The 24,515-nt window shown below is 52.1% G+C and overlaps 2 protein-coding genes across 3 annotated transcripts in view; both read left to right on the forward strand.

The window, feature by feature from the left end:
- LOC100967073 (cholesterol 24-hydroxylase) overlaps positions 1-11,220 on the forward strand; it is a 45,380-nt gene extending 34,160 nt beyond the window's left edge. For both annotated transcript variants that reach the window (XM_023511587.1, XM_023511588.1), the window contains 9 exons: positions 1,531-1,681; positions 1,866-1,928; positions 3,295-3,367; positions 4,961-4,969; positions 5,844-5,928; positions 6,549-6,659; positions 9,222-9,310; positions 10,205-10,271; positions 10,551-11,220. In XM_023511587.1, the coding sequence (XP_023367355.1) occupies positions 1,531-1,681; positions 1,866-1,928; positions 3,295-3,367; positions 4,961-4,969; positions 5,844-5,928; positions 6,549-6,659; positions 9,222-9,310; positions 10,205-10,271; positions 10,551-10,721 (819 nt within the window). In that variant the 3' untranslated portion in view covers positions 10,722-11,220. The remainder of the gene's footprint in view (positions 1-1,530; positions 1,682-1,865; positions 1,929-3,294; positions 3,368-4,960; positions 4,970-5,843; positions 5,929-6,548; positions 6,660-9,221; positions 9,311-10,204; positions 10,272-10,550) is intronic.
- A 9,328-nt stretch (positions 11,221-20,548) lies between these two features.
- The window catches only part of EML1 (echinoderm microtubule associated protein like 1), a 195,167-nt gene continuing 191,200 nt past the window's right edge, over positions 20,549-24,515 (forward strand). The window contains exon 1 of the mRNA XM_023511568.1: positions 20,549-20,717. Within this exon, the coding sequence (XP_023367336.1) occupies positions 20,690-20,717 (28 nt within the window). The 5' untranslated portion in view covers positions 20,549-20,689. The remainder of the gene's footprint in view (positions 20,718-24,515) is intronic.

The raw sequence follows: 24,515 nt of genomic DNA on the forward strand, positions 1-24,515 counted from the left end.
CAGAGCCTCAAGCTAACCCCCTGGGTAGAGTGCCATGGCATCACAGCTCACAGCAACCTCCAACTCCTGGGCTCAAGCGAGTCTCCTGCCTTCGCCTCCCAAGTAGCTGGGACCACAGGCGCCTGCCGCAGCACCTGGCTATTTTTTGGGGGTCATTATTGTTTTGGCGGGCCCGGGCTGGATTCAAACCCGCCACCTTAGGTGTATGTGGCTGGCACTTTAGCTGCTTGAGCCATAGGTACTGAGCCTGAAGATCCTCTTAATACCCTGATTTGATCATTACACATCATATTTATGTGTCAAAATAACCACATGTACCTCATAGATATGTAGAGTTATTATGTTATCACTTTTAAAATGTAGAAAGAGGGCAACCCCTGTGGCTCAAAGGAGTAGGGCGCCAGCCCTATATTCCAGAGGTGGCGGGTTCAAACCCAGCCCTGGCCAAAAAATTGCCAAAAAAAAAGTGTAGAAAGAGATAACTGCTGCAGCTCTAGCTATCAACTCCTTATTCTAGGCATGAGGAAGGAATGAAGGGGAAAAGTGAGTTCTTACCGGAGCCATCTCCTATTCCCTGGGACTGTGGCCTCTGAACTTGCAGCCCCCAATGCCACTTTTTTTTTCAGCCATCAAAGCCACTCCATTCCCCTAGGTTGTAATTTTTTCTTTCAATGCCATTCTAACTGCCTCTATCCTTGAGGGGTGGGGGGAGCGCTTTTTTACTTCCCATTGCTCAAGGGATGTTTTCTTTTGCTTTGTTTTGCTTTTTTTGAGACAGAGTCTTTCCATGTCACCCTTGGTAGAGTGCTGTGGCATCACAGCTCACAGCAACCTCAGAGTCTTGGGTTTAAGCGATTCTCTTGCCTCAGCCTCCCAAGTAGCTGGGACTACAGGTGCCAGCCACAACGCCTGGCTATTCTTTTGTTGTAGTTCTCATTGTTGTTTGGCAAGCCCAGGTGGGGTTCAAACCTGCCAGCCCTGGTATATGTGGCCAGTGCCTAATCACAAGTGCTGAACCCAGACTCTCCCTTTGTCATTCTTGGTAGAGTGCCATGGTGGCATAGCTCACAGCAACCTCTAACTCTTGGGCTTAAGTGATTCTCTTGCCTCAGCCTTCCAAGTAACTGGGACTATAGGCACCCACCACAATGCCCAGCTATTTTTTCAGAGATAAGGTCTTGCTCTTGTTCAGGCTTGGTCTCAAATTTGTGAGCTCAGGGCAATCCATCCACCTTGGCCTCCCAGAGTGCTAGGATTATAGGCGGCTCAATGGATGTTTAAAGCATCTTTCCCATAATTTCTAAGGAGTCAGTGCATAAAGGGGAAGCTGGTGCTTGGGCTCACTCTACCATGTTGATCTAGTCTTTCTGGCTGCTTTATCTTTTCTAGAATTTTCCTATATTCTTCTAACCTCCCAGCTTGCAAATGCTGTTTCTAGACATTGGGTTTCTAAAGCCATTTGGGGGGAGTGGGGGGGGGCATGTAACATATGTTTTCAGTAGACCATCTTGAGCTGAAACTCTTGTTTAGTTTATGCCAGGGAAGAGGAAGCAGCTCCGTGAGATCCGGGAGAGCATTCGCTTTCTGCGCCAGGTTGGCAAGGACTGGGTCCAGCGTCGCCGGGAGGCCCTAAAGAGGGGTGAGGATGTCCCTGCTGACATCCTAACACAGATTCTCAAAGGTGCGAGGGCTGCTTCTGAGGGCTTGGGAGGGCCATGGGGCAGGGGATGCTCTCATCAGGTGACTGATCACCTTTGACTCCATTTGTCTCTGTCTGGCCTAAGAGGAGAAAGACAATTGTTTCATGAGCTGTGGGAAGAGGGAGCAGAGATCTCTGGGGAACTGAGGCTCTTATTGTCTTTCAGCTGAAGAGGGGGCCCAGGATGACGAGATTCTGCTGGACAACTTCGTCACCTTCTTCATTGCTGGTTTGTAGCTTCAGCAGTGATAAGGGCTCAGAGCTTTGCAGGAGTGCTGAGAACCAAGGATCACTTCAGTCTCCTGCCTCTGGGAGATTTTCTGGGCTAGCTGTGCAGAGTCCTGCTGCAGGGCTGGGAGCCAGGATGGGGAAGCAGAAGCCACTAAGCTGGTAATGGAGCCGGCAACCGTGGGGGGCTGTGAGGCTGGCTTTTTCATTAGAAGCATGGCTGTGTGGATGCAGGCTGCACTCAGAATTTGGGGGAGGCTTTCATTAGACTGACACAAAAAGATGTACTAAGCAACTTCCTCCATTGCTCATCAAGTATTTCTTGAGTGTCATTCAGCACCTACAAAACTCCTCCTCAGCCTCCAACAAGCCCTCAGATGATGCTTCTTTGGGGAACCCTAGCAGCCTCAAGCCCTCAGTCAGAAGCTGGCTCTGACCCCCAGAGGGCCTCTCTGCCCAACATCTCACAGTGTTAACCTCCATATTTATTTGTGGTAATCTGATGAGGTCTGTCTCCTTACCAGATTGTGTGCTTGGTGAGTGGGCAGTCAGGTTGTTTTGCTCACCTGTGTATTCCCAGGGCCCAGTGCAGTAAGCATCCATAAAGACTGGAGGAAATGGATGAACAAATGGATGAATACCTGGCACTGGGAAGACAGAGGTGAACAAGATGAGGGATAGTTCATAGCCTAATGGCAGAGGTAGACAGACAGACAAATGCTGATGGATAAGTAGTCTGTAGGTGTGGCGGGACGAAGGCCCTCCCAGTGGGAGAAGCACTCATGGACACTCAAGGAGACTGGGAGAAATGGTTGGTGTTGAAATAAGGAGTCAGGGCACTGCTCCCTGCTCAGGAACAAAAGCAGTTGCAGAGCAGAATGACTGGCCAGCCTCATTCCTGCAGCCTGATTTTGTCCTCCTGAAATGATGCCCTGGCCTCTCGTCAGGGAAGCCACCTCATCGGACCTGGGGGCTATGGAGGGCTATGGGCAGGTGCTCACAGCCTGGGAAGGGTGCAGGCCTTAGGCTCATAGGCTTTGGGTTAAGCCCCAGCTCTGCTCTCCCTGCCATGTGGCCACGGGTCAGTTCCTCTCAGCCTCAGCTTTTTCTTCTGCAAAATGAAGGTAAGCACCTCTCTAGGCCAGGTGAGGCCCAAAGGACAGTTGAAGGAAGGGGCTTTCAGAGCATGACAGCCTGATGCAGGGGGACAGACACCATTCACTTGAGCTCATTGGCTAGCACAGGGGATGCAGCGGCAGATGGACTGTGCCTTTCACATCTCAGCCTGGGGGTTCTGGTGCAGGGCCCATGTGGGAAGTGGGTCCCAGAGTCCCACGTGAAGCAGCAGCTCTCTTCCTTTCCCTCAGGTCACGAGACCTCTGCCAACCACTTGGCATTCACAGTGATGGAGCTGTGTCGCCAGCCAGAGATTGTGGCGAGGTATGGGGGCTGCCCTCAGGGTTGGCAAAGGGGTCTGTCTGATGTTTTGTTCCTAAGGGTCACCTGCCCCCACCTCAAAAGGCTGAGTTCGCACCCATGTGCCCCGCTTGCCTTCACCACACAGCCTTTGCATGGGCTGTTCTATCTTCTGGAAGCTCTTTTCCTGGAGAACATACCTCCCCCTCCCAACTCCCCTTCCTCCTCCCTTTTCTCTCCTCCAGAAGAGCCTTCTCAGATCCCTAAAGTAGCCACACTGTGCTCCTCTGCTAACCTCTTCCTAGCTCTCCAGTCTATTTTTTCCTGGGACTGTTTGTTTTAAGTCTACGTGTATTTCAGCCATGAAACCAGATGCTCCGGGAGGGCAGGGACATTGCTCCATCCCTCCACACAGTGTACCTGGTTCCTGGCTGGAGCTGGTACTGAGAACTGGGACAGAATTCCAACCAAAGTGCTGAGGGAGCGCTTGTCTTCCGTTGACAAGACAAAGAAGGGTGTCCCCAGGCAGATGGCATTTGAGCTGGGCCTTGATTTTCTTAAACACAAATAGGCTCCCTCAAAGACTATCCCCAAGTGTAAACAGCTCTCAGAAAGACCCAACAAGCTTGGGGTGGGTCCTGGCGAGGTGAGGACAGGCCTTTGACTATAGCTATCATCACCAGCATAAAAGGGCAGAAGTGAAAGATTGCCTGAAAGTATAAAGTAGTTTTTTGGGTTTAACAGTTAAAAAAAAATAGTATTATATACACATACTTTATGTTAAAAATTTGGAAAAGTCAGAAAAGTTAATAATAATAAACCCATCCATGGCCCCCTACCCACGTGGAGGCACTTTACTTTTAACTACTGAAAACAGTTAATCCAGCATCTTTTAGTCTACACATATATAGCTTTAATGTATTTTCATCATCTGGTTGTCTAACTGGTTTGCATTCACCATGAACTCTATCACAGCATTATTGTAACATTAAGGTAACCTCTTCTTAAATCCACCCTTTTTATTTCATTGTAGTAAAATATACATAATTTAATATTTTAATTATTTTTGTTTTTTGTTTTTTTCTAGAGATAGGCTCTCACTCTGTCTCCCAGGCTAGAGTGCAGTGGTGTGATAATAGCTCACTGCAACTTCTAACCCCTGGGTTCATACAATCCTCCTGCCTCAGTCTCCCGAGTAGCTGGGACTACAGGTGCAAACCATTATACCCAGATAATTTTGTAAGTTTTTATAGAGACAGGGTCTTTGCTCTGTTGCACAGGCTGGTCTCAAACCCCTGGCTTCAAGCTGTCCTCCTGCCTCAGCCTCCCAAAGTTCTGGGATTAAAGCATGAGCCACTGTGCCTAGCCTAATAGTTTAGTTATATTTAAACATACAATTCAGTAGCATTAAGTATATTCACATTGTTGTGCAACCATCACCACCATCCATCTCCAGAACTTCTTCATCTTTCCTTTTTTTTTTAAATTAAAAAAATTGTTTTCATCTTTCCTAATTGAAACTCCATCCCCATTAAACAATAACTACTCACACTCACCTCCCCCAGCCCCTGGTAACTCCCATTCTACTTTTTGTTCCTATGCATTTGTCTATTCTAGGTACCTCATGTAAGTGGAATCATACAGTTATTTGTCTGTTTTGTGACTGGCTTATTTCACTCAGCATAATGTCCTCAAGGTTCATCCATATTGTAGCGTGTGTCAGAATTCCCTTCCATTGTAAGTATAGACCACATGTTGCTTATCCATTCTTCTGTCTCTGGACACTTGGGTTGCTTCTACCTTTTGTCTATTGTGAATAATACTGCTATGAATATGGGTATACAAATATCTTTTCAAGTCCCTGCTTTCAATTCTTTTGGGTATATACCCAGGAGTGGAATTGCTGGATCATATGGTAATTCTATTTTTAAATTTTTACAGAATCGTCATACCATTTTTCCATAGTGGCTGTACCATTTTATACTCCCACCTACAGTGCACAGGGTTCTGATTTCTCCACATCTCACCCACATTTGTTACTTGGGGTTTTTGTTTTGCTTTGTTTTGTTTTGATAGTAGTCATCCTATTGAGTGTGAAGTGGTCCAAATCTACTCTTTAAATTGCATATTATTTTAACAGTGCATATCCTAAAGTTTACTCAACCAGCATCCTTGTACTTTTCATGCTGCTATTTCCAGCTGTTGGCAGCTGCAAACCAGGCCATGACAGGCATCTATGTGCATAAGCTTTGTTGTGAGGCGTGTTCTATTTCTTACAGCCAATTCCAAATATCATACTCAAAGGGTAGATGCTTTAAGGCCCCGGAACTTAGTTCCCAATGGCTTGGGCATTTTATTTTGGTTGTAGCAGTTGCTGGATTATCTTAGCAGTGTTTGTAGGTAGGGAACACTTCACGCTTCCTTCCATTCCCCCCTTCTCAAACTAATGTGGGGGAAAGTCCTTCTTTGGAGACAAACTTGTCTTTGTCTTACCCAACAGGCTACAGGCTGAGGTGGATGAGGTCATCGGTTCTAAGAGGCACTTGGATTTTGAGGATCTGGGGAGACTGCAGTACCTATCCCAGGTGTGGGGAGTAGGAGAGGAGCTTTGGGGCAGCTATGGGTGACCTGCTGCCTCTCTGGATTCTTTAGTACAATGGTTCTCAAATTTTGTTGCCTATAAGAGTCTGATAAGAGATTTAAGGCATCCTGAGACCCAGGCTGCCCCTAGAAGAATGGCATCAGGAGGGGCTCCTTGGGCAATCCCAGCATGCAGCCAAGGTTGGAAATCAGCCTTTTAGTAAACGATGCCATGTTTACACTTCCCAGCTAGGCTTGTGCTTCCCACCATGGGACCAGGCACAGCAGTCCCCAAAGTTCTGTAGAGGCTGTGCTTGGTCCTGCTAAAGGCACAGCTTTCATCTCTTTGTGGTTCTCTGGGGCAGCAGGAGCCCTGTCTCCTGGTTCTGCCTCTGTCATTGTGGCCTTGAACAACTCCCTTCTTCTGGGCCTCATTTTCCCTATCAGTTATATGAGGAGCTGGACATGATGGTGAGGTAACTGTCCCAGGGGTCTGGGACCCAGCCTGGGGTGAGCATGTGCGTTCAGCACTGTGAGTGGGAGAGAGATGGGTCAGGGCAGGCTGCTAGCACGTTTTGCAGCATCTCCTGACTTCCCTTGTTATTTCCTCTTGTGGCTCCTATAGGTCCTCAAAGAGTCACTGAGGCTGTACCCACCAGCATGGGGCACCTTTCGCCTGCTGGAAGAGGAGACCTTGATTGATGGGGTCAGAGTCCCTGGCAACACTCCACTCTTGGTGAGTAGGGACCCTGGGGGCCCTGAGGTAGGCTAGCCATCTTGTTCCCAGAGTAACCAAGGACTCCCTCTTGAGGTCAGGGAGGTCCATGGCCCTCTTCTCATCACTGTACTGGGCTTCCCTGGCCACTGCACTTTCTTCCTGAGTCTCACTAACTTCTGTGAGGTCTTTTTCTCCCCCTTCACACTGTCCACTGTTAGGCACAAGATTACAGCAGATAACTTTAGGGAGGAGGGACCCCATGTACAGTCAAGCACACTGAGGTTCAGAGAGGTTAGGTCACTTTCCTAGGATCACCAGCTGGTAAGGGACAGATGTGGGATGTGCTTGGTATCACGTTTAACCCAAACTTGTCCTAAGTCTTTCTTTCCCCACATTTTACAGTCCCTTCTCCACTGAAGTCACTTTCTCCCCATCCATCTTTGCACTTTAAGTCTTTGTCTGCTTGCTCATCCATTCATTCATTTATTCATTCATTCAGGTATCCATTCATCTATAATGATCTCCTAACCCACTGCCCATCCCCTGCTCCCCCTGAGTATCACTAGCCTGAATTTTACATCTGTTGTTCCCTCGCCTGTGTGTGTACGCATGTGCCCACGCAGTAACACGGTGTAGGACTTGATTTTTGACTCAGTATAAAGACTAGTAAGAGATTCTAGGTCATTCACTGTTGCTTAGCAATTCTGGAGTTGACAGGCCTTTGAGAGGTTTCCAGTTTGTCGCAGTCCTGAATACCACAGCAGCTGTGAGCATTTCTGTGCGTTGTGGTGCAACGTGAAAACGTGTTTCTTGGGCACGCCCAGGAGTAGGAGGGCTGGGTGTAGAACACACAAATACTTGACTCTACAAACTAATGCCAAATTATTTTTCCAAGTGGCTGTGCCAACTCGGACACCCACTAATGGCAAAGGAGAAAGCCTACTCTTCATCCTCTCTGCTACTTCGTGGGGTCCAATTTCTTGTTATGTTTTTGCCAGCCAAATACATGTACAAAAGTTTTGGGTTTTGTTTTTTGGTGTTTTTTTTGTTTTTGGCCGGGGCTGGGTTTGAACCTGCCACCTCTGGCATATGGGGCTGGTGCCCTACTCCTTGGAGCTACAGGCACCGCCTAAAGGTCATTTTTTTAATTTACACTTTCCTGTTCACTAGTGGGGCTGAACATCCCAGCGCTACTGTCCTTGTCTATGCGATGTTGGTTCAGTTTCTCCTTTTGGGTTGTTTGTCTTTTCTTATTGATATGTATTGTATGTATTTTTAGAAAATTATCTTTCGCCCAATATATATGTCTTTTCCAGATTTGTGGCTTGTCTTCATTGATGTGTTTTGGATGATCTGAAGTTCTTGATTATTTTAGCAATGAGTTCTACTGTTGTGTCTTATGTAGGAAATACTTCCCTATCCAGAGCTTAGACGCTTTTTCCTTAAACAAATTTTACATTTTTCTTTTGCAAGTTGAACTCTTAACTACCCGGAATTGATTTTGTGTACAGTTTCAAGGTAGGGAACTGTATTGGTTTTCCAGGGTTGCTGTAATGAAGTGCTATAGATTGGGAGGCTTAAACACCGGAAATTTATTTCCTTATAGTCCTGAAGGCTAGAAATCCAACATATAAAAAAAATGGTTGATTTCTTCTGAGGCCTCTCTCCTTAGCTTGTGGATGGCCATCTTCCATCTGTGTCCTCAGATAGCTCATCTTTGCGAGACCCTCAGCTTCTCTGGGCCTGTTTCATCCTTATAATGTGAGAGATGATGGATCAGAGCCACAGTCTGTGAGAAATTCAATAGGATAATGATATAACATGTCTCACAACAATCTTGGCACATAGTAGGGGCTCTAACTCCTAGCCCCCTTTCCTAATGCTCTCACTCACTTGTGGGAGCTCAGCTTCAGGCCTCCCTCCACCCCCTGCTTCTCCAGATTCTGGCACAGAAAATGAGGGTAGAGCAGGCTTAAGAAGACTCTGTCCAAGGGTGGGAGAGGCAGAGACTGGCACCCAGGGCCTACACTGGGGAGTGTGTTGCTTCTCCAAGGCCAGATGCCCAGCATCTGGAGGCCAGGGGCATGAAAAGAGCAGATCCCTCATCAGGAGGCACTGAAGTGCAGGTGAAAGGCCAGTGGGGGTCTGCAGTCTCCTTTCCTAGCCCCACTAACGCAAACTTCCAGTTGAAGAGAAATAGAACAACAGGTCTCAAGGGCCTAGAGAGATGGTCTTAAGTGTCAGATTGGACTTTAAATCTCAATTTGGCCACTTGTTTGCCTGGTGGCTTCAGAAAAGTCACTAAACCTTTCTCTGAGCCTCAATTTCCTCATCTGTAAAACTGGGGTAATTGTAGCTCCCCCCCAGGGATGCGCCAAGCATGGGATGATGTTAACACACTCAGCTGGTACATTGGATGGTCCCCTTTCTTCCTCTTAGAGATTTTCCAGGGGGCCACACTTGGCTAAATGGGGTGGAGGCTACTTTGCTCTGCATCACCTCATGGGAAGGCTGCAGTGGGTTGGGAGGTGCAAGGGACCAGCCCTGGAAAACAGAGACAAGAATATCCTCTCCTCACAGTTCAGCACCTACGTCATGGGGCGGATGGACATATACTTTGAGGACCCACTGACTTTCAACCCTGATCGCTTCAGCCCTGGAGCACCCAAGTAAGTCCCTCCTCGAGTTATCCATGAATGAGCCTGGTGGGAGAAAGATAATCATAGCAACTTCTGGTCTCAGCCACCCGTACCCACTGCAGCCACATAGGCTTCCAGATCCCTGTAGGTCAGTGGTTCTCAACCTGTGGGTCTCCTACATATCAGATATTTATATTACAATTCATAACAGTAGCAAAATTACAGCTATGAAGTAGCAATGAAAATAATGTTATGGTTGGGGGTCACCACAACATGAGAAACTGTATTAAAGGGTTACGGCATTAGGAAGGTAGAGAACCACTGCTGTAGGTGGTCATAAAGGAAATTACAACTTAGAGAGGTTAAGTAACTTGCCCAAGTGTCAGATCTGGGGCTTGACTCCAATTCAGTCTGGTTCTAAAGCCCATGCTCATAACCAGTATCTTGTGCTGGGATACCATGTGACTGGGCAAGTGATTTCACTTCCTCCGTCTTTGAGGTTTCTGTCTGAGAAATGGGAACATCTGGACATTGCTAGGGGGTCAATGTCAATGTGGTTATGTACCAAGGTCATGGTAGGAAGAGCTGGGCTCCCTGGACAGACCTGCTGGGTTTAGATCCACACTCTGCCAGAACTGGATGTAAGTGATGCTGACCTAGTCAAGTTGCTTTGCCTCTCTGAGCCTTAGTTCCTCCATCCGTGAAATGCGGATAATTGCAACTCCTTCAGGGAGAGTTAAGAGGAGGAGAAAATGAGAAAATGAAGACCCAGAGCTCAGCAGAGTCAACTTTTCTTTGTGCATGGAGAATACCGAGCCCCAGCTCATAGCTGATCACCAGTGAGGGAGGGTTTTGTCATTGCTGTCTTCTTTGTGTGGACCCTGCTGGGCCTAGGGCTGCCACTCCTACCCTCTCTCCCTGCAGGCCACGGTTCACCTACTTCCCCTTTTCTCTGGGCCATCGCTCCTGCATTGGTCAGCAGTTCGCTCAGGTAGGGGGCTGGGGCTGGGGCTGGGGTTCTGCCCAGTGTGACTGTGGGGGTAGTGGCTTGTCCTGGGCCAGGAAGCAATTCTGGGGCCTGCTCTGGGATGCCTGGGCTGGGGGCCAGCTGGGCCAGACCTAGGAGGACTGGCCGTTTTGCTGCAGAGATCGACCCTTGGAGGAAAACCAGGCCATGGCGTTTGCTGCCCATTTACTCATTCATTTTATCTTTCCTTCATTTCTTCCTCATTTCCTTGGCTGGGTGCTCATCACCCTTCCTTGTGCACAGATGGAAGTGAAGGTTGTCATGGCCAAGCTACTGCAGAGGCTTGAGTTCCGGCTGGTGCCTGGGCAGCGCTTCGGGCTACAGGAGCAGGCCACACTCAAGCCACTGGACCCTGTGCTATGTACCCTACGGCCCCGGGGCTGGCAGCCTGCACCCCCACCACCACCCTGCTGAGGGGCCCGTTGGGCAGGATAAGACTCCTTGGGCTAGGGCCGTGCCCACCTTCCTCTCTGCCCTGGCCCCTAGCCACTCTCCATGCTGGCTCCCAGTGGGCCCTCTGCCAGCCACCTGCTTCACACCCCTAGCGCTCTCTGTCCTTTGTGGACTGGCCCTTGCCTAACCCCCAGCTACCACCATTGTCTCTCCCCTACCTCCAAAATTTTGCACAAGCCACTTCCTCTGACAAGGCACCCTAACTCTTGCTCACTCCCTAAAGCCCTCTTCAGGTGTCATCTCCTCCAGGAAGCCCTCCCTGCCACCCCCGGCTGGGCCAGGGGCCCCTTGTCTGTGCTCCCTCAGTCACCTGTGCTACCTCTAACACCACACTGACCACACTGTATTGTGAGTGTCTGTTGATATGACCAACTGTCCAGCCTGGCTACGAGCGCCTCAGGGGCAGGGTCTGCGTGTGATTCCTCTCTGAGTCCCCTGTGCCCACCAGGGCCTGGCACAGAGTCGATACTCAATAAATGTGTGTTGACTGCATGGACGAATGGGGACCCAGGCCTTGGTGCTCTTGCCGCAGTTTGCTCATCTGTACAAGGAGGGAGATGTGGACGCTGGTCTCTCCAAGGGCTGACACAGCTCTGAAAGTTGCCAGCTCCAGATGCCCATAGAGATGCCCAGACAATGCCACCTTGGGAGAAGAGTGCTCCAGATTACCTGAAATGCCCTGCATCAGTTGAAGCCTGTTCCCTGCATAATATACAAGGCTGTACCCCTGGGTGCTGCATGAGGTTGAGGTTACAGGTGGGTGATTGGCATTGAGAGCTGAATTTGAGAGGTTAGGGAGGACCCCTGAGCTCTCTTGAGAGCAGCCTGGTGGAGCTGAGCCCACATGCCTGTCTCACACCTGTGGGCACCTGCTGTACCTGCTAGCACCACACTTCCCCTTCTGACCTGGCCAGAGGCAGCTGATCCTGCCAGCCCAGGTGGTAAGACTGTAATCCTCATGGTGCTGGGTGGAAGAAGCCACCCCTTCTCCCCCAAGGCCTAGGAACAGCCAGGGAGTAGTAAATACGGGGTGCATGGTATCCTCTGAACTCATCCATGCAAAAGGACCTGCTCTGAGTTTCTCCTTCAGTACTTGAGAGCTTGTCTTTGTGCAGAGAGAAAAACTGCCCTCATGCTCTGCCCAGAGTACAGGCCCCCCAGAAAGGTCCCTCTTCACACCAGGGAAGGCATGGATTTGTGCCAGCCTGTGATGTACACTGTCTCATTGGTCCTTGCCACAGTCTTAAACAACAGCTCCAAGGATCTTCCCTTCAAGCAGACAAAGGAACTGAGGCACAGGGGAAGAAGTGACACACTCAGTACAGGTGGGATCTGGGATGGAGATGAGAATGGAGGAAGCAAGTGTCTGAATTCCCAGCCTGTTGCTTTCCCTTACCCAGGTGAGCCATGGAGACCTGCACTGAGGGATGCCTTGGGTGTGGCAGAGTTTTTGCAGAGAGAGGGGACTCCTGCTCTCTGGGCACCTGTCTTGCTCTTCTGTCTCTGTTTCCATTTACTTCCAGGGGCCCCAGACCCCCTGCCCTCTGGGAGAATGGTGCACTTGGGCTCGGTCTCAGTTGCATGGCCAAGCCCACCACTTTCTTATCATTGCCCCGCCCAGAAGCAGCTTCCTCCCATGGCCACCTCCAGGTGCCACTGTCTTGTTCCCAGACCCTCAGCCCTGCACTCTTCCCCAGCCTGCCCTGCTGTGATCCCCTCCCTGGCTTTCTGCAACCCTCCTCTGAGGTTCACCAGCACCCCATGCCAGCCCCCCCTCACAGTCCATGCCATCTGTCCCCACTATGGCTAGACAAGTCCCACAGGACATTATCCCTGTGGAATGAAGTCCCTCCTTCATTATCTATCTAAAAGGGTCACAGGCCACCAAACCCTAGCACTGCAGGGACACAACCTGGCACTGTCTGGAGGGGTCTGGAGGGGTCAGCTCCCACCAGAAACTTCAAGTTGCCAGCTTTATCATCCCCCAATTGAGCAAATATTCACCGATTGCTGAGTCTGAGCCTTCACATCAGTATTTCTTCAATCCTCCTAGGTCACAGAGGTCCTCAAACTTTTTAAACAGGGGGCCAGTTCACTGTCCCTCAGATTGTTGGAGGGCCAGACTGCGGGCCCCAGGATGAGTCGGCTGCTAAGCAGGACAGGCCGCAGCGGCAAAAACACCCAAGGGGCCAGATAAATGTCCTAGGCGGGCTGCATGTGGCCTGCGGGCCATAGTTTGAGGACGCCTGTCCTAGGAGATGGGTGCCAAGCATGCCCCATTTCACAGATGGGGAGATCAAGACCCCAGCCACAGCCAGGCCACAGTCAAGACTTTGCTTCTGGTGTCCTTTCACAGCCTCAATGTGCCCTTCCTTGCAGGCCTGGGCTGGCCTTCTGAGCACCAGACATCCAGAAGCAAAAAGCAGTAGATTCCTGGGAAAAGCAAAGTGGCGTCCCAGCCCTGGATTCCATGTCTCTGCCTAGGGAGCCAGTGTATGGGAAGCCATTCTGACCTTCCGAAGCCACTTCCTATTTTATAGATTGGGACTTCTGTGAGAGGGCAGGTAGTTCTCAGTCCTGGCCCCATAGAGGAGTCACTTGAGCCAGGTAAATCAGTCTCTGGGGTAGGGCCCAGAAACTTTCCTTTTTAAGCCTCTCTGGAAACCCCATTGTGCACGTGCTGGTAATGCCAGTCTAAGTGAAAATGACTCCTAGGGCCCAGACAGATTGGATGTGATCAAACCCAGGGCTATGCAGCCAGACCGGCTAGAGTCAAGTCCCGCCCCAACTTGTCACTGGTTATGGGGCTTGGGCCTCAGTTTTCCCATCTGTAAGGGAGGAAAAATAATAAAATGTACGTCCTAGTGTTCGTGGGGGAATTAAGAGCGTACACACGTGGACTGCGCTTGGCACAACCTCTGGGCACGTTAGTGCTTTGACGCTCTTAGCATCCTCCTTGCTTCCTCCAGGGGTGAGTGAACTGTCCTAGGGACAAGACTTGCAGTCCCTAGAATAGCCACACGGTGGCGCCCTGGCGCAGCGTTCTGGACGCTAGTCCGCGCACCCAGTCCGGAGGGGCAGGAGCTCCACAGTGGGAGAACTAGGGGAGGCTACGCCCTCCTGGGGCCTTGGGCAGAACGAGAGGTTGCGGATGGTCTTGGGCGTCCACTGATTACTGAACTAGGGTTTGGGTAATGTAGTCCCCATTTCACAGATGGGGCCACCGAGGCGCGGTGAGGTTCGCCGGATTCATCCAGGGTCAGGCAGCTGGTGGAGACCCGGGGCACGGCCACCTAGGGCATGTCCCAGAGTAAGCCTGAGTAAGCCTGTGTCCAGCGGTGGGACGCTGGCCGGCCCTGGCTCGCTAGGAGAGGGCAGTTTCCCCGAGAAATTCACAAAGGGCGGGCAGTGGGGCCGGCTGTCCTGCTGCCTGCGAGGCTGAGGAATGCCTTCACTAGGCGACTCCGGAGGCTCCTAGTCCCCTCTCTACCCTGCCACTCCCTTCCGTGTAACCCTTGGCAGCAGTGGCCTTTATCAAATCTGTCCCTTCCTCTATAAACTTGGAGACCATGACGTGGAGAGAACACAGAGTTTTGGATCTACACGTTCACCCCAAGTGTACAGCCTGCACACCCCTGAGGGCTCTCTACCCCCCACAAGCTTCCTCAGTGCTGAGCTGCTCTGACTGGGAAATGGCTCTTTAGCCCAGCCCCCACACACTGTGCCCAGGGGCCTGGAGGTTGTGATGAGGGACAAAAGCTGACCCAGCTCTTTGAGGTGACTAGTAGTTCCCGCTGGGTTGGGGGTTGGCCTCAGGAGCCGCAGGCTGCCAGATGCATCCAGCCATAGCTGGTGGAAGTTTTTTCCCTCTAATCTCTAGATGTGGTCCCTGGAGGTTGGTGGCCTCCTGGGCTCCAATGACAGTCAATACAGGTAGTCAAGGGACTATGTCCTGTGTGGCAGCAATAAGCTGCCCATGTAGGAAAAGTTCTGGAGGGGGCTTGGCAGGGGGCTTGAGCTGGTCTTCTGGTACTCCTGGCCTAGTAGCCATCAAATCCTTTACTCTGGTCCAGAGTCAGGCTGTCCATGACCCCACTGGAGGGGGTGAATCCTAAATCATCTACCCTGCCCAGACCTCACCCCTGGGCTCCAGACAGCCTCAGGCATCGCTGTCTGGATGTCCAAAAATAACCCCCACTGAGCAGGGGACACTGCAGTAACTGGGAGTATTTCTGGCAGGTGGCCCGGGGACATACCGCGGGAGGGAGGGTCATCTCTCTGAATCAGGGCCAGGGCTGGAGAGGGAAAGCATCAAGCCCTTGCCTTGGCCTGGAGCTTTAAAAACACTCATTTCTTCCAGAACATGGACTCTCCTCACACTTCCTTCTCACTTGAGGAAACTGTAGTCATGCTCCTGGCCAGCCCCCTCAGACAGCCCCGGCTGGTAGACCAGGCCCTGGGCAGCCAGGCTGCATAGTCACACCCAGGGGAAGGCAGCCTGGGGATGCTTCATGCCAAGGACGATGCTGCCAGCTGCTGGGGTGGCGCTCCAAGGAGTCAGGACCAGGAGGGGAAAGGCTTGCCGCAGAGGGGCTCCAGGGATCTCAGGGCACTGGCCAGGCAGGGGGCAGGGGTGAGCAGCTGTCACAGGAGAGCCTTGGGCCTCTCACTCAGGCCAAGTCTTCCAGATGGAGTGTAGAGGTTTCCAGAATCTGTGCTGGCAGGCAGGGCAAAGGGCCCACCTGCCACTGGCCAGCTTCACTGCAACCCTGGGTCCCAACAAGGCATCAAGAAGTGGGGCCTGCCCCATCTGAGGGCAGAAGGGAGCCTTATCCCTGCGGGAAGCCCAGGAGCCTGAGCCTGGGAGCCCTCCCCACTAACCCCACACACCCTGTCATTTCTCACCAAATGACAGTGGCTCCACCCCAGAGTTAAGTGGGTTGCCCAAGGAAGCAGAGCTGCCCAAACCCAGGACACCCAGGGTAGCTGGATGGGCCCTTTGGGATTTTTTTCCTGGCTGAGAGCCCAGAGGCTGGGAGGGGTGCCGGGCTGAACAAGGGGACCCAGCCATAGGAAACTGGCTCCCAGAGCTGTGCTGGCACTTGTGTATGTGTGTGAGCCCTGTGTGAGCTCCGCATGTGCCTGTGTGTTCTCCGTGTCTATCTCTATGTCCCCATGTGTGTCTCTGTGTCTCCCATGTCTGTGTCACCCATGTCTGTGCATATCTATCTTCCTGTGTGTGGGACAACCTGTGTGCATCTCCGTGTCTGTGTCTTCGTGTCTCAGGCCCTGTTTGACTCTGGTATGTCCTGACTTGAACTGTATGAAGGTGTCTCTTTTAACCTAGGGCAGTGGGCAGACAGAAGGAGCACTCCATGGGCCTGGATCATGCATTCCATCCTCACCCTTGAGGATGTGCCTAGTGAGGTGGGGTGACCTGCCCAAGGGCCCAATCCCAGGAGGTGTGAGTCCATCCAATATAGACTTACATTGCCCTTGAGGTCATGGCCACCAGGCTCCCTGTTCACCAATTGTCCTGCCTGCTTATAGAGGGAACCCAAGGCCCAGAGAGACAGGGAGAAGATACCAGACTCCTGAGGCCCAGCTGGGCTCATGTAGATACAGGACAGGCAGGTGCCAGTGGTGGGGAGTGAGGCATGGCCATACCCCTTCACTTTGATCATTGACCTTCCTCTGTCCTTCCAGGAAAACTTTCCTCCCAGTGCTGGTGCTGCCTGGCTGAGCAGTGTGGAAGGCCAGGGGCCAGCCTCTCTCCATGAGGGGTGCAGGGGAGTGCCCTGGGTACACAGTAACTAGGCTGGTGGCCCCTGTTAGGCCCTCCCTTTGAAGTGACATGATGTCATGATGTTTAGGAGAACCTAGGAGGGGTCCTGGCTCAGGGCTGGACTGACATTCAGTAAAAGTGTGCCTTTCCCTTTGCCCTGTTGTCCTCAAAATGACCCCAACTTCTATCTGATTGGATCTCCTGTCATTGTCATTGTCTGGCAATCTCTGAGTGTTCCCAGTGCCCCAGGCTTTTTCCACCCTCAGCCCCTTCTCCTCCCATCCATCCCTGCCCTGTTCCTCACCTAGGTCTCTGCCTGAACGACTCTCCTCAGAGGTCCTTCCTGAACACCTGCCTTCTTTCTTGACCTTGGCTCCTGTACTGGCACCTCCCTCTCCAAGCCTCTGAGTTCCAAAAGGCTGCCCCAGTCTCATTCAGGCCTGGCTGCCACATTGTGATGCCCATTGAGTAGTTGTTGAAAATGATGTGAGGCACTTATGAACCCACAGAGGCTGGTGGGCACACCAATGACTGCTGGAGAGAGTCAGAGCTTCAGGATGAGTGGCAGGAGTGGCATCATGTGTGCACACATGCCCCATGCATGAACATGCTCCTATACACATCATCACAGGCTCACACACAGTCCCCTCACATGTACCCAGGGTCATGCACATGTGTGCACACACATGGGATGTGCACACATACCCATGTACCTGCACACACACACACACTTATTGCCATACCCATTCATTTACACACAAGTTCATGGGCAGTGGCCCACTCGCTGCTTCAGGGACCTCAGTAGCAGGGAACTTGAGTTGTTTTTGTCTTCAACACATGTTCCCACAATAAAGAAAACAGGAAGGGGCTTGGGGCCAGAGACCGGAAGGGAGGCAGGGGAAGTGGCCTGTACACAGGGAGCCGGCTCCAGCCAGTGGACACTGGGCTGACCATTTGGGTGGAAGGCAGGGCAGACAGATAGACAGGTGGGAGGTAGAATGACCCTCCATGGCTTCTGGGTCCCAGTGTTAATCTTTGCAGCCTTAAGGAGCATCACCCCTTCCAGGCAAGAAATGAGGCTGGGGGTGAGGCTTGTCTCCATCACCCCAGGGGACTGGTGGACCTGGCATTGAAGCTGGCTTCATCTGACACCAGGTTCTTCCCTGGCAGTGGCCAAGGTGAGGTCCTTGGTCTGGGACGCCAGGTAGCTCAGTGTAGCTCTTTTCTGCAGCCCACTGTTTGTCCAGCACTAGGGTATGTCTCAGTCTTGTGGCACCCAGGATTGGACTCTGGCAGTTTTATGTGAAGCCCAGGGGTGAGTCAGTCACCCTTGCTATTCCACATTGTGCTCCCCAATAATCCAGTCCATTCTAAGGAGCACAGAGCAGGTGCTGCAGGAGATGAGTCCTGAGATGGGCCCTATCTGGTGGCCACAGGTCCTGCCCAGCATTGCTCCACAGGACCATGTTGCCTGATGGCAGAGACCCTGGGGGATTCCTCCTGCCCCCAGACCTGGCCTAGGGCCTGGTATCTGGGAAATGCTCATAAAAGCTTCACAGAGATGATAAATGGAGGCACAGAGAGCGGCTGTTGCATGTGCAAACCCACATAGTGACGAGGACCCAGGAAACAGGTCTGCCTCCAGCCCATGCCTCAAGTCTGCCTGCAGCTCCAGGGGAGAGTAGAGGTGCCCATCACAGAAGAACCAGGCAGACCAGGCCACCTTTCCTGGTCCCGCCCCTTGCCTGGGGATACAGCTGCCACCTACTGAGACCTATTGCACTATCCAGAGTGCTGCAGCATTATCTCAGTTAATCCCGGGCCCCAGCCAGCGAGAGCTCCCACTCTACAGGGGAGGATACAGAGGATCTTCTCTGCTTGCTGGCCTGCATCTGATTCTTCCCCATGCCCGCCCCACCTCCATCCGGCCTACAGCCCCACCCTAGGCACAGAGCAGTGGGTTACCACTCACCCCCAGAGAGTTGTCCTGGGACCGCATCTAGGGGTGTGGAGGGAGGAGGAATTTCCAGGGTGGAGGAGGCTGTGGTCATAGGGCTCTGGAGATAGTTCCAGAGGTGGTCTGGCTTTGTATCTTTCTTTTTTCACTTAAATAAAAACTTCAGGAGGGACACAGGATGACCAACAGTCCTGGTTTGCCTGAGACTGAGGGGGTTCCCAAGATGAACTGAAGGCTAAAACAGGGAGAGTCTCAGGTAAATGGGACAAGAGGAACCCCAAATCTATTTAATCTAACTCTACCTGGTGATTGAACTCTTTTCACTGTGTCCCTATGCAGTGGCTGTCCAGATGTGCTTGCATACCCCCAGTGACGGTGAGCTCATTATTTTACAGGACAACAAGGGCCAACTGAGAGGACATGGCCAGGACTAGGCACTTACCAGAGAGCAGTCATAGTTGGCTGAGTGGCATGCAGGGGAAGTGGAGGCACAGTGCAGGGCCCCTGATCTGTCTTCAGGGGCAATCAGACAAGACTTTTAGAGGAGGAGGATAGGGAATTCTAGCCAAGAGAAGATACAGCAAAGGCCAGAAAGCCCTGGAATTACTTGATAGGGATGACATTCTTTTGCTATTCTCTCTAATGGCCAGTTTGGGGAGTGAAAGGTGGAGGCTGTGACCTTGCAACTCTCCTCCCTGCCTTACCCTCTGACAGGGCTTCTTTGGAAACATGTGGCCTCATCCTTCTGCCTACACTCCCCAGGTCTCTGAGCTGGGAAAGGCCTCAGTGGGGATGGTAGGGCGGTAGGATGCCTCAGAATGCTGCTCCACCCACCCCACTGTCTTTTTCCTGAGCCTCATTGTCCTCCAGCACAGGCATCTGCCTCCTCCTCCAGGAAACCTCCTCTGCTTTCCTCAGCCCTGGCTGCCCCCCTTCCACAAGCATCAGCCTTCTTCACTCCTCAGGGTTGCACCACCTCCAGTCTCTGCCAGAGACTCTTACCCCTCTCCAGCTGGGCTGTCCCACAGTTCAACTTGCTAGTCACTCCTCCTGGAATACCCTCTCCTCCCTTGAAAAAACTTTCTTGTCCCTTAAAGGTAACTCCAAAGCTAGTTCTTTGAGAAAGCCCTCCAGTATCTCCCTGCCTGGGCTTCTCTCCCCTGCTTTAAGCCATTTCCCTCCCTCTGTGCTCTGCATACAGAAGTGGGTAGACCTCCAGCCTGGTGAGTGTCGGGGGCAGGGAACAGAGCCTCTCCCTGGGGTGATCCCACTAGACACTCTGGACTTTGGCTGAGCCTGCCATTCGCCTGTGGAACCCAGGAGAGGGGCTGGGTTGGATCTTAGCCAAGCAGACAGCAAGAGCATACTAAGTGCTTGCTGGAGTATGTTTGTTCTCCCAACTAATATTCTCTGAGCACCTACTCTGTGTCAAGCACAGAATCTCATGGCTGCTGTGGGGAGTTATCTCCTTCTCACTTCAGCCTCCCCCAACATCCGTGGAGCAGTTAGCACCCAGTAGGTGCCCAGAAGTTTTGACTGCTCTTAGCTGAACAATCAAACACAAGGGTCAGTCATGCCTTCCTGTAGCCTTGGAGACAGACAGCCTGGCTCCAGATCCCTGTCACACCCCTAACTAACCCGGTGGCCTTGGGTGGGACATTTAACCCCATCTGTAACACAGACACAGTGGTCGTGGCAGCTCTAGAGAGCAGAGCAAGGTGACAAGTGCAGCTCCTGATCCCAGGCATGTGCTCAGTGGGTGGCATCGCTTGTTATTCTCCTTCCCTAAGTGCTCAGAAATGCCCCTTATGGGTAGGAGGGACCATTTCTGGGAGAGAGACTGCAGGCATCTCTCGGAGTCCCCAGATGCCGGGTCTTGGGGATTTACCAAGCACCCAAGGGTGCAGCAGCTTCTCAAGTCACATTCCGGGGCTGCCCAGGAAAGGCTCTGGGCAGGGAAGGGCAGTGCCCAGATTTATCCACCAATCGCATGGGCTCCTGGCACTGAGCACGTTCTTATCTGCCCAGCCCGGCATGTGGAGGGGGGTGGCCAGGCCGGCTGGGGCGGGACACTGACTGGGGGCCAGACACGAAGCAGCTTCAAGCCCTGCCGGGTGGGTGATAGCCGCTGAGGGCTCTGAGTGACCCTGCAGGCTGGTGGCCAGCCAACTGCCCATCTCCCGCACCATGTCGGACGGCGAGGGCCCCTCGGCCGGTGAGTGGCAGCTCTATATTTACCCACCATGGCTCCGGTTGCAGAGCCAAGGCCGCCAGTCACCAAAGGTGCTGGGGCCCCCGCAGGCTGCAGGCAGCTGTGAAGCTGGACCCCCTTCCTCCTAGCCTGGTGCCTGGGGACCTGCTTCACCGGACAGGGGAGCTTGATTTTCAAAGATAAGTTCTGCCGCACCCCGGCTTCCCAATGGGGCCAGAGCAGGAAGCTGTGTCTGCTGCTGCAAACCCTTTCCTCTGTCAGCTGGGGTGGCCAGAGCTGGCCCACAGGGTGATGGGCATAGACTGTGGCTGGATCCCTGGGTGGACTCAAGGTGCCATGGGCCCCCCAACCATGTGCAAGTGAGTAAAGTGAGTGTACATGCACATTTATCTGGTGGGAGCACACAGCTTCTGTCTGATTCACTAGGAACCTGAGATCCCCATAGTGGTCCTGAGCCCCTGGTCTGCCAGCATGAGGCAGGCTCCCTGTGGCCCCCAAAGCCCACAGGCAGGCACTGAGGGTCAGGTTCTGGGGACTCTCCATGCTCTCTGCCCTTTCCAGGGTAAGAGGCTGTGGTAGGCACTGGCTGTCCATGTCTCTGGCTAGTTATTCTAGCTCCATCTAGTTCAAGAAACAGTTCACTGTGGACATCCCTCTGAGTCAGTCTTGGTAGCGGGGGGCTGTGGACAGCCTAATCCAGGGGCTACATTGGGATGTAGAGTCAGGCTGCCTAGATTCAAATTCCAGTTCTTTCACTTTTGGGTTGGTAGACCTCGGGCGAGTGACTTACCTTCTCTGAGCCTCAGCATCCTCAGGTGAATATGGAGACAATGATTTGGTACCCAGCCCAATAATGGTTGTGAACATTAAATGCAACTATGTGTCAAAGTGTCTGCCAGTGCTTGGTGTGCAGTGAGTGCCCAGTGGCTCCTGTGTGGCAGCAGCAAATGATCCTGGACAGGAGCCCAGAGGGACAAGGAGCCTGTGCATCCAGGTCTGGCCTTCTCCTGGGCCTCCTTTGTGAGCCACCAATTGTCTATGGCACATGCATTCCTTACCTTGGAAACTCTTGGGACACATCTAGCTGCCCTGTGGGGTGCAGGAGTGGATTGTGGGTGATAGCACTCTGCATGGAATCTGAGGAACAGTCTTGTGCCTGGGCCTGGTTGGGTCATATTTGGGACACAGAGAGAGTTGGGTAAGGGGACACTGACAAAAGTGACCTGACCTGGCTGTCTTGCACTGGGCGCCAGACGTGCTGGCTGCCAGGAATTGCCCGCCGTGGCCGCAGGAGCTGGGAGAGCCAGCAGACGGCCCTTTCTGGCTGGCCCTGCCCCACACCTGACACAAACCCGGAATAGCTCTCCCCCTCCACCAGGGACACAGCCCTGGTTTTAGCAGCTTGTAAAGCCACCCTCATAGAGATGGGTATTTCAGGAAGGCCAGGACAATATTTAGCCCATCAGTGCAAAGCACCGAATGAGCACACGTGTGTATATGTAGCCTGGAGGCTGGGAGGGGATGCGGGCCTCATGGTTCCTTCCCCATTTAGGAGAGGATCACCTCGTTTGGGCTGAGAGATGGGGCCTGGCTTCCATCCTGGTTCTGTCTGCCTTGGCTGGGCAGGTGGCTCTGGGCAAGCTCTGGGCTTGATTTTCCTGTCTGTCGTATCTGTGTGGTAATGGCCTTTCATCTCTGATATGTGGGCTTGAGATTGAACCTGGTCAGCTGGGGTAACGACAGCACCTGGGTGCAGGGGAGTATATTTATTTATGGGGTAGGTGGGAGGCTCTGGCTAAAGAAGGTCTTTGGGAGTGCGTCATCTGAAGATCGGGCCTTTCTAGGTTTTCTGCCTTGCAGCAACAGTTGGACCAAGAACACTCTGGTAAAATATTTCTATCTGTTTTCAGTGGCCAATCCTGGGCCTGTGTCAACAGTGGGGACATCCTCAGCTCTCCACTCAAGATCTACATAACCTACGGCAGATTATGCAAGGAAACAATGTCTGTTTTCTCATCCATTAAATGGGGATAATAGGACATTATTAACTCTTCAGGTTGCAATAGGATTAAATGACTAAAAAATATGTAACTCGCTTAAAATAATGCCAGGCTTGGTGTTAGCAGTTATAGCTGTTTTTACTATTACTCAACAAATAAATAAGCTGACCCAGAGAGGGAAGTGAAGGGGCCAAATTATCTGCTGTGTCCTGCACATCTTGGACACACTGTTCATTCTATTTATTCCCTGGAGGTGGGTGACATCAGCTCCACTGTATAACTAAAAAGTGAGGCTCAGAGAGGCAAATGGACTTCCCCAAAGCCACCTGGCTAGTAAATAATAGAGTGGGGATTTGAACCCAGCTCCCCAAACCCTGTTAGCACAGAACCAGGTGAGGTACCTCTTTGGGGGAGGGACCCTGTACACAGACGGAGGTGGGCTGGCCCTCTCATGGGCCTTTTCAGCTCTCATCTGCAGAAGCAGCCCTTCTCATTTTAGAGATGGCTAGCTTAACATTGCTTCCGATAACTTGGAGACTGTGAAGAAAATGTGGTACCTTGTTAGGGCGTCAGGAAAGTTTGTGTAGAGCAAGAGTGCAACAGGAGGCTGCCGGCTCCTGGATTTATGGCCCAGTGCCTGAGCGGCAAGCCTGGAGGCTAAGGTTACAGGGAGTCAGCATCATATTTATAGCAGGAACTTGCCTGTGCGGAGGACTGTTGGTCCACATGGCCTGTCCCGCCAAGGCTTCCTGTACAGTTCCTGCATTCTAGGCTTGGCTCTGCTTCTTGGGTACTGGGGAGCTTTGGATGGGTCACTTCACCTGCTAACCTCAGTTTCTTCATCTGTACAACAGGGGGCTTACCATGTCTCTCCTTGGGTCTGGAGATAGAATCTGTAAGTGCCTGGCTTCTGTCTGGTGTAGAGAGGTCCAGAAGGCGCTGGCTCCACATATACTGACTGTATCTGTTAATTGTCTTTTCCTGCCTTTGACCGTGTGGTACTCCCATCTCCTGTCTTGACAGAATCTGCAGGAAGAGAATCCAGGCCTCTGTGCTGTCAGCTCCCCCAATGCTTGGGAAAGCTTCCAGCAAAGCAACTTTATAATTCTAAGCACTGAAGAATTCCAGGCATTCTAGTAGGACAATGAATGCAGGTCAGTCAGAGTTCAGGGTTCAAATCCACACTCTCCCACTCCCTGGCTCTGTGACCTGGGACAAGTTACTTAACCTCTCTGAGAGCTTTAGTGATAGTGATGGGTGGGCATTTGCCCTGCTAGAAGGATATGTAAGAACAGCTCTCTAAATGAGCAAGTGCTTGGCTTGCACAGTGATGAGATGAAAGCAAAACTTTAACTACTTTAGGCTTTTGGAGGGACCTTAGTGTCTCCTCTAGGCTGTTCCCCTCCTGATGGTAAGGGCTGCCCAGCTCCAGTCATGCCCCACCACATACACTAAAACTACATTTTGGCTTCATCCCCTGGGTGATAGGGAGCCAGTGAAGATTCTAGAGTCAGGGAGATACCTGGGTTGCTTCCGTGTAGAGGGTGAAGGGACTGCAGAGAGAATCTGGAGGCCAAGAGGCCAGGGAGGAGGCTGGTGAGGGTAGGGCCGACTCAGCAGAGGAAGGATGTGACAAAGAGCAAAATGGAGATTTGGTAACTACTGGGTGTGGAGGGCAGGGAAGGTGCCCAGGTGGCTAGAGCCTGATAAAGGACTGACTGCTGGCTCGGCGCCTGTGGCTCAAGTGGCTAAGGCACCAGCCACATACACCTAAGGTGGCGGGTTCGAATCCAGCCCGGGC

The sequence above is a fragment of the Otolemur garnettii genome, unplaced genomic scaffold (genome assembly GCF_000181295.1).
Source record: "Otolemur garnettii isolate 467f Iridium unplaced genomic scaffold, OtoGar3 scaffold00020, whole genome shotgun sequence".
Classification (NCBI taxonomy): domain Eukaryota; kingdom Metazoa; phylum Chordata; class Mammalia; order Primates; family Galagidae; genus Otolemur; species Otolemur garnettii.